Genomic DNA, 13,374 nt, shown 5'->3' with positions numbered 1-13,374 from the left:
CATTAAAAAATTGCCTTAATAACTTCACAGTTCCATGAGTTTCAGATTCAAAACAACCATTGGCCTCTGTGCAAAAACAAAGAGGAAAGTGTGTGATCAATGAGGGTGAAAGTGATTAGACAATTGATCTGTCAACAATCCAGTGCAGTGTGTCAGATGCCCAGGAGGGTCAATTAAAAGTTTTTGACAAAGATGCTGCATTATTTGCCGTAAGACTCTGCATTGCACTTTAAAAAGGGCTTGTTGGCTTGCTGCTGGTCCCCTCGGATTCAAGCACTGAGCCTGATGAGGGCATGCTGTCCTCCCTCAACAACTCCTCAACCTCCACTGCCATGGCAGCTTTCAACCTTTCAAAATCCAGCTTGCTGAGCAGTGCCATGACAGTGGCTTTAAAGTAGGTGTTTGTGACCGTTTCCAAGATGTCTTGAAATTTCTTCTCAAGGTAGCTTTGCAGTAAAGCAACTAGCTTGCGAGTGTCTAACACATCAATCAATTCCTTATTTGCTATAAGTTTGGTCATTGCAGTTCTGAGGGCGTGGATGCATGGAATCACAGAGGAAATAGATGTCTCATCTTGGCACAATGTGTATGTTGCTTCCTCAAATGGCCCTGAGACTCTTAACTATCCATTAAAGTCCACTGATGCTTTGAGACAGACCCACCAAGGTCCATCTCTGTGGACATGGCAATCAATGCCCTCTTGAGCTACACTGTGTTCCACCTGGTCAGCACATCATGAATTAAAGCAGGCACAGAAAGGCCAAGTTGCTCTTATATCTCATGAGGCTTAACTAATGCTTTGTCTGACATATGTACGGTGTTGGTAATTTGTTTTGCAGTGTTGAATACACTTACCACACCGTGGGACTCAATAGCACCTGTTACAATCAAGTGCAGGGAGTGAGCCATGCATCTAATGTTCACAAAGCCACTGTTTGAGATGGCTTTCACCATATTACAGGTATTGTTAAGATCAAGAGCCCAACAGAAAATCTGTGTGGAACAACAAGTTAAGATGTTCCAAGATTTCTGCTGGAATTTGCTCTGTATCAATGACCCTCATGTTGAACAACACACTGGCATGATTGTGTGTTACAGCCCCGCACACTGATTTATTCTGCGCAATCTAATGTCCAGCAAAAGACTGGTAGCAGCTGGATGAGAACTTCCTGGTCCAGACATCAGCTGGGCAATGCACAACCTGCCCTCAATGTTCTCAAGGCTCTCTTTCACTTTGGTCTTCATTCTTTGGTGAAGCTGTGGTACAACTTTGCTGCTGAAATGAATGCCTGCAGGAAGTGTGTAATGATGTGTCACCCCATTTATAAGCTTCCAGAATCCTTTGTTCTCCACAAATGAATATGGCAAAAGATCCATGCAAATCATTACACCAACACTAACGGTGACTGTCTGGGTCAATTTGGTACATCAGGGGATTCCGATTGGAGATTCAGGCAAACCGGCGGAGCCAAGGGCGGAAAGAAGTTAGGGGTAGGGTCTGTCTGCGATCTCCTGATACTCTGAGTGCTTCGGGTGCCTGCCACATTGCGATGTTTGTAATAAAATAGGTTGAGCATAGCACTGGTGGTTAGATGCCTAAATCCTTTCCTCTGCTGACATTTCTCTTACATATGTTGTCTGTTAAGTCGTAAGTCTTTACAGCGTCATGAGTATCCATTGACAGAATAACCTCCGGCTTTAATAACAATGATTAGCAGTATACAGGGACCTTTAGCTGCTCGAGATACATTCCCTCTTATTCTCCTCTCCTTCCCATAGGAACAACAACTAAAAGTAATCCATGAGTTTTTGTAAAGTCAGTGCAGAAGCGCTCCTCCTCTTTCATCGGCAGATAAATGTCAGTAAATCCGTGAACGACAGAAGCAGACGTTCTTACAGTCTATCCGTGTCAGAGTCTCGTGTTTTAATTTAGTTCGACATTTTGTTTTTGTTTTTGTTATGATTTTGCTGCCGTTTGTTCTTCTTCTTTTGGGAATTCATCTTCTTCTTCGTTGCAATTGTCCGCGGATTGACGCGCCGCTGGGATGTTTCTGCTCCCCACAGGCGACATGGCGAAATGCAGCTACTCTATTCGTGTCGCATTCAGCTACGGTCTAGAGTCATGTAAGTAGTTCAGTATTTCACGTCCTGAATTTGCTGTGTGATGTTCCTGAAAGCAATATTTTTTGATGCTGACATTCAACATTAAGTGGTCTTCAGAGGGATGCGCATGTATGTCTCTGCTGCCACCTGCTACAGAAACAAGTAAGTCTATATTGTGTTTTTGGTAACTTTATTATAAAGATATGAAAATGAGAGCATTCTTATGATATTAAACTTCATAATTTGTTATTTAAAATTTCATACTCACCGGTCTGCTTGCAGGATATATCGAGGTGATTCAGTGTTCGTAACTGAAATATAAAAAATATCTTATGTTTTCGTCATTGTAGGTCGGAATTATTTTGAAGTGTGCACCCTCTCGTGGCCATAGGCACGTAATGCAACGGAGTCAGTATCCCCTGCTTCTTAAGGCGTTTACTGTATTTACGCATCAGCAAATGAGATGAGATTCTTTTGTTTTATTTTATTTTATTTTTTAAACTTTACGTTACATAACGTTACAACGTTTTTATTTCAAAATCAGCAACTTTACATGGATATTCAGAGTTTTCTTATCGTATTTTTTTTACCATATCAATGTGGTTTCTAATGATTTAACAGGGTTAATCAGAATAAAAAATGCACAACTTAAACTTATAAGAAGAAAACAACAACACAGATTAATGGAAAAAAGAAAGCAAAAGAGAGAAAAAGGAAAAAAGAGAAAAAAAAATTCAGGTATGTCTACAGGAAGGTTCAGGTGATTTCACTGAATTAATAAGGGAAGAGCAGGGCTCCATCTTTTGATGAACACATCTCTCTGCAGTCTCAAGAAGTATGTTATTTGTTCCATCTGGTAAATTTCCCATACCTTCTCAGTCCACATATTATATATTGGGGGTTCAGGTTTTAACCATTTAATTGTGATGCATTTCATTGCTGCTGTTAGCAATATATGTAAAAGATATTTTTTGATTTGTCCCTCTAAGCCAACTGGTGTTAGACCCTGTAGTGCCAGTCTTGGATCTTTTGTTAAGTTTTGGTGAAATACTTCTTCGAGAGCCTCAAATACCTGTCCAAAATATATGGGTATGGTTGCCAATTTGTGTACCGCATATTCTCCAATATACATTTGAGTATGTTGGACCCATTTTTGCCACCGTTTCTGGTGTTTGGAAAAATCTCATTATTATCTTCCATTTGAACTCCCTCCATGTATTTGAGTTGGTTACTACATGTGCTTCATTGCATATCTCTTCCTACTGGCCCTGTGGTATGACTGTGTTCATCTCCATTTCCCATCTTTTTATCTGTAGTGCATTGTCAGAGGTCATTTTTAGAAATATACAGTACAAATGACTTATAACTTTATCTAAATTTTCTTTTTGGACTTTGATCAAGAACTCTTCAATTGGAGGGGGCTCCAAGACTTTAGAACACTCTTTATATTTTTTAGGAAATTTCTTAATTGTAAATATCAAAAGAAATCTGTGTTAGGGAGCAAGAATTCCTCCTTTAACTGTTCAAAAGATTTAAAGCTGCCTTCCTTATGGAGTTTGTGTAATTTAGATAGTCCACGATCTGCCCATTGTCTAAAGCCTGCATCTATGTGGGAGGGCATGAAATCATTTATGAATCCAATATGGGTTAGTGCAGAGATTAATTTAGGCAATCCAAATGACAATTTTATTTTCCTCCAAATTTGTAATGTGACTCTAGTCCGTTCTCCCATTTGAATTCCCCCTAAGGGGGCGTCTAGGAAAAGCAAGACCTGTACGGGTTTAACACATAAACTTTTTTCTATCTCAAGCCATCAAGTACCTGAAAGATAAAGATAAGCTTCCTACTTTACTTTTGGATGGGTCATTAAATTTACTAATCTTCTGATATTATCACCATAATATCTGCCAGTGATGAACCCAGTCTGGTCAGGGTAAATGATTTGTGAGATAACTTTGCTGACCCGCCTGGCTAAGATGGCTGTTAATATACGTAAATCTGTATTCAGCAGTGATATGGGCCTATATGACTGGTGGGGTCCTTGCCTTCCTTGTGTATTACAACTATTGTTGCATCCCTCCAGGAAGGGGTCATGGTTCCAGATTGTAGCCCATGATGATGTGCGTTCAGCAGCAAGGGTGATATTTTATCTTTAAATGTTTTGTAAAGTTCATTAATATAGCCATTTAGTCCAGGGCTTTTATTGTTTTTCAGAGTGGAGATTACCTGCCGTATTTCTGATTTTCTAATTGGTTTATGTAGTTGTTCAAGCTTCCTTATTTTATCTTCCACTTCACTTTGTTTTGCGTCCCTTTTCTTCTTTTTTGCACTTGTAAACGAAATAATACGAACTCTCAAGTATGCCTTGACACAGTCCCATAGAATCAGAGGGGATGTTTCAGAGGTATGGCGTTTGTATACAAGTAATTACTTAGTTCTGTTGTTACAAATGTGACAAAATGCCTTGTCATTCAGGAGTGATGCATTTAATCTCCAGTGTTTGACTGTTGGTCTCTGACCTATATCTCACGATAATTCTAGAGGTGCATGATCTGATACAGTAATTGGTAAAATTTTTATGTCTTCCACCCTGTGCAGTTCTGCTTTGAGGGTGAAAAAAAGATCAATTCTAGAGTAGGATGAGTGTCTGTGGGAGTAAAAAGTGAAATCTCTATCTTTCAGGAATTTACTCCTGCAAAGGTCAACTAAACCAGAGTCCACTGATAAATGTTTGAGCATCTTACTCATTCTTGTCAAATTAGTTTTTGAGGGAGGTTGTCTATCCATACGCTGGGACATGATGCAGTTGAAATCTCTCCCTAGCAGTAAGATACCACAACTGTGCTCTAGTATTGTGGTAAAAACTGTCCTAATAAAACTGGGCTATTCCTCATTTGGAGCATATGTGTTCATAAAAGAGACTTGTATACCCTCAATGGATCCATTTACTAAAATAAACCTCCCCTTCGAATCTTTATGAAATTTGGTTGGCACAAAATTAACCTGTCTGTGCACCAGAATGGAAACCCTCCGCTTACTACCTGAATGATGTGAAGAGTGAAATACTTTGTCTGCCCAGGATAATTTAAATTTGTCATGTTCTTTTTCCAATTGTAGAAACACTACTTGGCAGCTGGCTCTTTTTAAGTGATTTAGGATTTTCTTCCTCTTTATGGGGCTATGGAGACCTTTGACGTTAAAACTTATAACCTTAAGTAGTCTCATGACTCACAGTTAGTGTTAGAAGGATTGATAATTTGAAATATATGATGGAGAGGGAAGGAGACATGGAAGAGAGGTGCAATATAGAAATAAATAAATAAAAAAATAACAAAAACAACCATGAAAAAAGGAAACCCTAATTGTACTCTTATATTGTACTCTAAGATCCCTTGAGATCTGCGCACACAGAACTAAACAAAACAGTTAAATACGCCATGAATGTGGCGAACATCAGTGTCCAGTCAGTCATTCGGGACAGGGTCCCAGGCTGCAGGTCGGAACAGGCAGCTGTGTGAGCAGCCTTACTGGGTGCTCGCCTTTGCTTGGATGCAAAACCAAACAGAACTACAGTTATTGGCTAACCACTCAGGCTCCCGCAGAACCCCATAGAAAACAATAAAGAAAACGACACCTTGATCTTAATGCTTCACTGATAGGCGTCAACATATGTTGTAATAAAGCTTATTGTAATGGTAGTGACCAGTCATAACCAAAATGCACAATCAAATAGTACTAATGATCCCAAAATAGATAGGTAAATAGATGGACCGGATATTAGTATGCTATTCACGGGTTACTCCTATAATCTGTGCATACACTCATCATTTTCCAACTGAATTATTACCCATTCAAAAATTATCAGATGGTAATTCAAAATTATGTTTTGTAATTTAGCGATAATTATGTGCGGCTTTTCGGTCAGTTTTCTCTGTGTCTGGCCGCAGTGTGAGCGCTCAACCCTCACCTCCTTCTCCATCTGAAATGCTTCCTTTAAAGGTTTAGAAATAGCCATGACCTTGACCCTGGCTGTTCAGGTACTCCTGCGATTCTTATGTTCCCCCTCCTCATTCTGCCCTCCGTGTCTTCACACTTCTACTTTAGTTCCTCTACTTGTTTCTTGAGGTCAGTTTCAGTGTTTTGTACAGACACTACATTATCCAACCAAGCTGACAGTCCCCCCTCAACTTCTTTCACATTAGTTTTTACCTGGTCAATTTCCGCGCAGGTGGCAGTTGTGTTGTTGGTGATTTCAATTTTCAGTTCCTTTATTTCCTTCTTTAGCGAGTTGGAATCATCCGCTACTGCGCATTTAAGCTCTTCTCTTATCACACAGGAAATGTCTTTTTGCAATGAGGAGAGGATGTCAGCTTTAACTGATGCGATGTCCATGGTTGTGTTTTTCGCGGGTACGGGATTATCTTGACTTTTCACCGAGGAGGTGTTGGGCCTTGCGCTAGCTGGGTTTTCGTACTTGTATTTTTGGAGACTTGACGCCATCTCCATCAATTTTAACGTTTTACCACACTTAGGTTTGTTAGCAATATATTTTAAGCGAGTTGTGAGTGTTACGGGTAGCCTATATAAATGTTTTTTAAATATGGAATTGGTAAGGAATCTGCGGGACCTCTGAAGGGTGCGTCTCACTCCATGTGTGGCTCACTAGCGCCCTTTTTGTTATATTTTGAAATCACTGAGAAGAAGTTTAGTATGAAAGATAAAAAACGTCTCCATTATAACTTGATACAGAAAGGTCAGATATGAAATCAGTAAGTTTAGTAACAACATACTTATGGACAATGCGACTGCCTAGTATTATAAGCACAGCCCCACCAGAAATAATGACAGCAAAGTTTCACAGCCATGGAGTGGGGACACATAGGCTACTGTTCTGGTGTAAATGATGCATACACTCAGTGACAAATTTGAAGAAGTCATCTCTTTATATTAACACCATTACATTGAAAATAAATTCCTGATATCCTGTGCATCACTTTATACCCATCCATTGTAGCTTATCGTAAAATAAAAAAGCATGCCTTAAACTCAAAAGTCCTGACATTCCTCCTATAGTTGCAGTCAGGAGCCTCAGTTGAAAAACCCAAGATTATCTGTCATCTTCTCTCAGTGTGGGCCTGCCTGAGCCTATTTAGGCTCTACAAGTGACTTTTTCTCAGTCTGATATCATAAGTGCAAACTGAATGTAGCTTTATTGGCATGACCAATACATTTTAGTAATTTTGGTGGATATGGTGAATGTATATTACTCATCATGTAAGTTCCTGTCATCCCCTTCAGAAGCAGTATGGGTTGAAGAAGAGTGACAAAGTACAAGAATACAGCAACACAGTGGCCCTGTAGTCGAGTGGTTAGGGCGTGTACCATGTTGAGCGTGAGATGCTCTTAGCAGGCAGTCACTGGTTCAACTCCCGACTGGTCCGACTCTTTCCTGCATGTCATTCCCCTCTCTCTACCCCCTTTTGGCATAAAAAGCCCAAAAAAATAATTAAAAAAAAAAAATACAGCAACACAAACATGGTATCATTTTGTGGCATTCACAGTATATAGCCATGGACAGAAAATGTCCTTTTTTGAGTTCAATTTATGTTCAAGACAAAGTGAAATTCCTGTTTTAAATGAATAACCTTAAAGTGATTTTAGAAGCCAATAATCATCAGTATTATTTGGATACAGGTACAGTAATAGTACAACAATACAATTTATGTTTTCATAATTACTACCTGTTACATACATTTCTGTTCCTAAAGTGATGTAAAGTTAGCTTCTGGCATATCTGTAGTCGTATTTGACTTATAACTCCTCAACCATTACAACCTTACAACCACATTTGTACACATCAGCTGTAAACGTTACAGTGATGCTATCGTTAAGTCAGAGGGGTTAATTGAATTTTAAGGTCATCTTTCAGGCCGCAGTCCATTAAAGCCACTATACTGTATGTCATATTGGAACATTTCTGACCTTGGTGCCTCCCACTAGTAGATTCATCACAAATTTGAGGTATGCTGGCCTAGGGTTTAAGACACTGACCAGGGACCCTTTTTGACATGATGCCTGATGTATTTTACTTAGGGTGTTGAAATTTATTTGTTTTCGGTACTGTATATAGTTTAACACATTTATAAGATCTTAGATAGATAAAATAGATGTGAAAGATCTGACCCACTAAGGCATGACCTTGTGAGGGGTTTTATATTATGTATAATTAGCAGGGGACTTTCTGACCATCATTTATTACATTTTTTTATTGATTTAGGTTCCTTGATGACTGGGGAAAGTGTTTTTAAGTGTACCCTAAATAAGCCAAAAAAAATAAACCCTTTGAGAGAAGGAGTGACTTGCCATCCTATCCTATCCTGTATTGTATGTCTCTGTTTTTAACTTTATAATTTCAATTTAATTTTTTTCAGGTCATTATTTATTTTGTTGCTTGGTTTAACAATAAAGTTGCTCTGTGTAAATGTGGCTTGAGTTTTGAACTCTTTGGATTTTATTCCGTTATCTGTGCACTTTGGAAGTAGGTGAAGTTGTGCCAGAAACCTCTACTTTTACCTCATACATAAATAAATAGCACAATAAATAGCACAATTTCTCAGTTTGTTATTTTATTGGTGAAAGTCTGCAACAACCAGGACCTAACATGAAACAGGTAGATGGACAGAAATCCACAGAGACCAGAGCTTTTGGTGATATGGCTTTTGGCAAACCTATACAGTTGAAGCAAAGGTTTGGCCACCCCTGGATATATTTAGTTGATTTTTTAAGTGAAAAGAAGTAAGAAGTAAATACAACCCCCCCAGCAAACAAACAAAAACAGTTACAGTGACATATACAAAGGTTCAGATGCCCTTCTACTTGCAAAGTCTCTGAACTTCATTAAGTCTTTAGGCCTTAATTTACCAAAAACAATTGATAAAATTGCCCTTCTGCAGAAAGTCAAAGCAAAACACCCATGTGAAGGAGGTGCGGGAAGGTATGGCTGACACATTAGATGAGTTACTGCAGGGGAATAAGACACTGATGAAGTTGTTCATCAGAATGCTGCTGTTTGTGACAAGATTCTGTGATGTCATAGTGATCCATTCTAAAACCCATCCTGACCTGTATGAGTAAACATAGTTCTCTCAAACAGCTAACACACTTGTTGAGAGTCTAGAGAGAAACCTGCACCTAAAGATTCAAAGAGTAAAAGGTGTCACATTGAAGAGCAAAGATGAGTGAGAATGACTCAGTGTATAATGAGCTCCGTCTAGAGCAACAGCTTTGTGACGCAGTGATAAGAGTGGACGGCACTGAATTTCACGTGCACAAACTCATCCTGTGTAACTGCAGCCCGTACTTCAGGTGAGCTGGTTATTTTTATGTGGTTAGGCTGCTCTGTACCTTTCAAATAAACTAATAACAGCAGCATGATTCATAACAGAGAAGTGTTTATAAACTAAAAAACAACCCAATATTAATAAGTGAAGCTGATTTATTGATAAACATGCTCTATCAACCAAGCGAAGATATAAATCCACTAAAAACATGAAATATTAACACATTACACATTCTTTATCCACTGGCACTTGTTTTCTGTTCGCCACTGGTCACAGCAACTCTGAAAAAACTCTGCAGCAAAGGAGCTTTATGTTTATACTGTTATTTATTTGGTGAGAATATGAAAAGAACATTTTATTTTCACTCCCTTGTTTCTTCTCCTTCCTGGCCCACAGAGCTCTCTTTACTCATTGGTCAACCCCAGACAGTCAGGTCTTTGACATGCCCAATGTGTCACCTGACATGATGAGGCTCATCATTGATTTTGCCTACACTGGCTTTGTTCCTGTGACACAAGAGAATATACAAGAGCTTTTCATAGTGGCCGACCGGTTCAATGTAATGGGCATCTTAGAAGCCTGCAGTCACATCCTGGAGGAGCAGCTGGCTCCACAGAACTGCATCGGCATCTGGTGGTTCACAGACCTCTATTACTACCCCAAACTGAAACACAAGACCTTCCTCTTCATTCTGAATCACTTTGAGGAGGTTGCTGTCACCTCAGAGGAGTTCCTGCTGCTCTCTGCACAGGAACTTTCTAAAATCATTGAGAATGACCAACTCAATGTGAAGAAGGAGAAGACAGTGTTCGAGGCCATCCTCCACTGGATCACCTACGCACCTGAGCAACGCGGAGAATACATTCCTCTGCTTTTGTCCAAGGTAAATGAGGGGTGGACAACTGCTGAGCTGCTGCTACATTCTTCTGGGCATTGTTTTCATTGAGTTATCATGAATACAAAACCTCCCTAAAGTCTGTGTTAGTTCTGTGTGTGAAATCCAGATTATTATCTGAATATGCTCCAAACTGCACGAAGTCATAGATCTCAACACCATGAATGTGTGATTTTTTTACATCAAGATCCATACATCATTTCCTAAGAAATTGATGAAATTGTCAAAAAATACTTGCATCTCGCAATGTTAAGGAAAGTGATTAAAAGTTCCTGGATCTGATCAACTGAATAAGCACCAAAATTGAATGGGTTCTTTCCTGACCCATGCCTGATTCCTCCATTTTAAACTATGAGGTTTAAACTTTAAAAAAAAAGTTAAAAGTAGAAAAGATGGTGACAAATGAGACACCTTGGTGAAGCAGTGAGTAATATATTGCAGTCTTTCATTAGATGTTGGAGGTTTTTCCTTAAAATGTTCACATTGAAGGCAATATTGAAGTAATTTTGTGGTGAAGTGGCGTGGATACAGCACATGAGTGCCACCACCCTGACAATCATTAGGTTGAATTCATGAATTACAGTAAATAGTTTGTCAAAAAACATAAAGATGTAAGAATATTAATATATATTGTATTTCCAAATAATCTACCTAATCTATATTTATAGAGTCAAACAGATGCAGGACCTTTTTAGACTGATATTGATATTTGAGCATGAAAGAAAATCCAATAACGATATACTGGCCAACATTTGTTTTTAACATTACCTCATATGACAAACGACTACTTTTTGTAAGTATCCTTAAAATTTGATTTATAAACCACTTCTAAATGTCCTTAAATATATGTTTGGTATTTCTGTGGTATAATTTCTTACTTAAAGGCTGGCATACAAACTAATACAATATACTGTACAGTACCTATGATAAGCTAAAATCAGCTGATAATAGCGGTTATGCTGGAGTATCGATCATGCTATTTCTATCTTTATGTCTCTGTGCAGGTCAGGCTGGCTTTGATGAGTCCAGAATACATGATGGAGAACGTGAATGTCAATGAAGTGGTGAAGGCGAGTGAAGAGTGTCATAGAATTCTCCTTAAGACCATGGATGCCATGCTCAACATTAGAACAAAGAGGTTCTCTAACTCTATTTTCAATGAACCTTTGGCCCGTCCACGGCTGCCCCCAGCAGTGCTGTTGGCCATTGGAGGCTGGAGTGGCAGCAATCCCACAAGTCGCCTTGAGGCATATGATGTCCATGCAGAGCGCTGGGTCAGAGTAACTGATGATGAGGAGGCTCCTCGGGCCTACCATGGCACTGCATTCCTCAATGGATCAGTTTACTGTGTTGGTGGCTATGATGGTGTTGAGCAGTTCAGCACTGTGCACAGATTTGATCTGAACACTCACACCTGGCAGGAGGTAGCACCAATGCATTCCAGACGCTGCTATGTCAGCGTAACTGTGATGGATGGGTACATATATGCCATGGGAGGTTATGATGGACGCGATCGACTGGAGACTGCAGAGCGCTATCAACCTAGAACCAACCAGTGGACTTTAATTGCATCTATGCATGAGCAGAGGAGTGACGCCAGTTGCACAACACTTCAGGGGAAGGTAAGTAGGGCTGAAGAGCAGCAGAGAATAACTAAGATGGCTCTATGTTAGGTCAGGGAGAGCATAGAAGTTGCACATCTCTTGTTTTACTCTATGAGCATTTGAATTTGCCTAAAGAAAAACACAAAACACTACTTATTACTGCTTGAATTGTCTCCAGGTCTATATTTGTGGTGGCTTCAATGGGAACGAGTGCCTGTCAAGTGCTGAATGTTACAACCCAGAGACCAACCAGTGGACACTGATCGCCTCCATGGGCAACAGGCGCAGTGGAGTTGGTGTCATGGCCTATGCAGATCATGTCTTTGCAGTAAGCACATCCCCTCACACAGAAATACTCAGAAACACAGAGGCATGGAAAGAAAACAGAGCTAAGGCTGATATATTAGTCTTCACTACAAATCAAGTCAGCATTGTGCACCTCTGATATGATGGAGGTTTGTCCCTAAAAACGTTTACATGGAAGGCAATAATGTACTGATACAATATAAAACTAGCTTAAATGATAAGTTGATCACAGTAATTGATTAATTGATAGACAAAAGAGATCAAAACAAAACCCAGAATGAAAACTGGTATTTCTATAATATTCTGGCAGGAAAGTTACCAAATTTAAAAAATATATATATTGGCATTTCACCTTTTCTTGTAGGTTGGCGGTTTCAATGGAACCAGCCGTCTGTGTACTGCTGAGGCCTACAACCCCAACAATGACACCTGGCACAATGTGCCACACATGCTGAACTCCCGCAGCCACTTTGGCATTGCAGTGATCGATGACCGCCTCTTTGTGGTCGGGGGTTTCAACGGCTTTACAACCACCCTTGACGTCGAGTGCTATGATATCAAAGCAGGTGAATGGTCTGATGTCTGTGACATAGAGATTTCCCGCAGTGCCCTGAGCTGCTGCGTGGTGTACGGACTCGACAACATGGACGAATATGCTGCCACTCATTACTCCCTGCAACTCTCAGATGAGGGGGATGAACTGATGAAGATCTGACTATAACTTGTATAGTTCTGTAAATAAATGTCTCTATCTATACATTACACTAAAGCACTGCTATTTTAAGTTTGTGTGCTAACTTGCCAGACCACTTACAAACCCCCATGACCTCTGACCTCCTTGATGAACAATGAAAGGAAAAAAGCACCTCTCTTAGGAGAAGAATAAAAACATCATAAAAAAACAGTACATTAAACGAAAACACAATCAGTTACAGGCATAATGCGTTTGTTCCACCTGGGTTGACTGCATTGTTTTTCAACTGTGACCTGAGGCCACCAGGAGCTGATTGTGGCCACTCTAGACGATATTTGTGATCCCACCAGTCGTGCTGCACGTTTCAGAAGCTTTCACAAAGTATCCCTCTGCTCTACTTGGCTTAAAATATGCAGTTAGTCTAAATTTGAC

At 39.7% G+C, this 13,374-nt stretch overlaps 1 protein-coding gene across 1 annotated transcript; it reads left to right on the top strand.

The window, feature by feature from the left end:
* The first annotated feature begins 4,683 nt into the window (after positions 1-4,683).
* On the top strand, positions 4,684-13,095 carry LOC139620321 (kelch-like protein 10). Its single transcript, XM_071475703.1, has 5 exons — positions 4,684-9,468; positions 9,840-10,326; positions 11,343-11,960; positions 12,121-12,270; positions 12,613-13,095. Exons 1-5 carry the CDS (start codon positions 9,338-9,340, stop codon positions 12,961-12,963), a joined length of 1,737 nt encoding a protein of 578 aa, XP_071331804.1. The 5' UTR covers positions 4,684-9,337; the 3' UTR covers positions 12,964-13,095.
* The last annotated feature ends 279 nt before the right edge of the window (positions 13,096-13,374 follow it).

Source organism: Trachinotus anak, unplaced genomic scaffold, assembly GCF_046630095.1.
Source record: "Trachinotus anak isolate AG129_WGS33_773 ecotype Australia unplaced genomic scaffold, CSIRO_AGI_Tana_v1 ptg000004l, whole genome shotgun sequence".
NCBI classification, from domain to species: Eukaryota; Metazoa; Chordata; class Actinopteri; order Carangiformes; family Carangidae; genus Trachinotus; species Trachinotus anak.
This window is presented reverse-complemented; position numbering and strand designations above follow the sequence as displayed.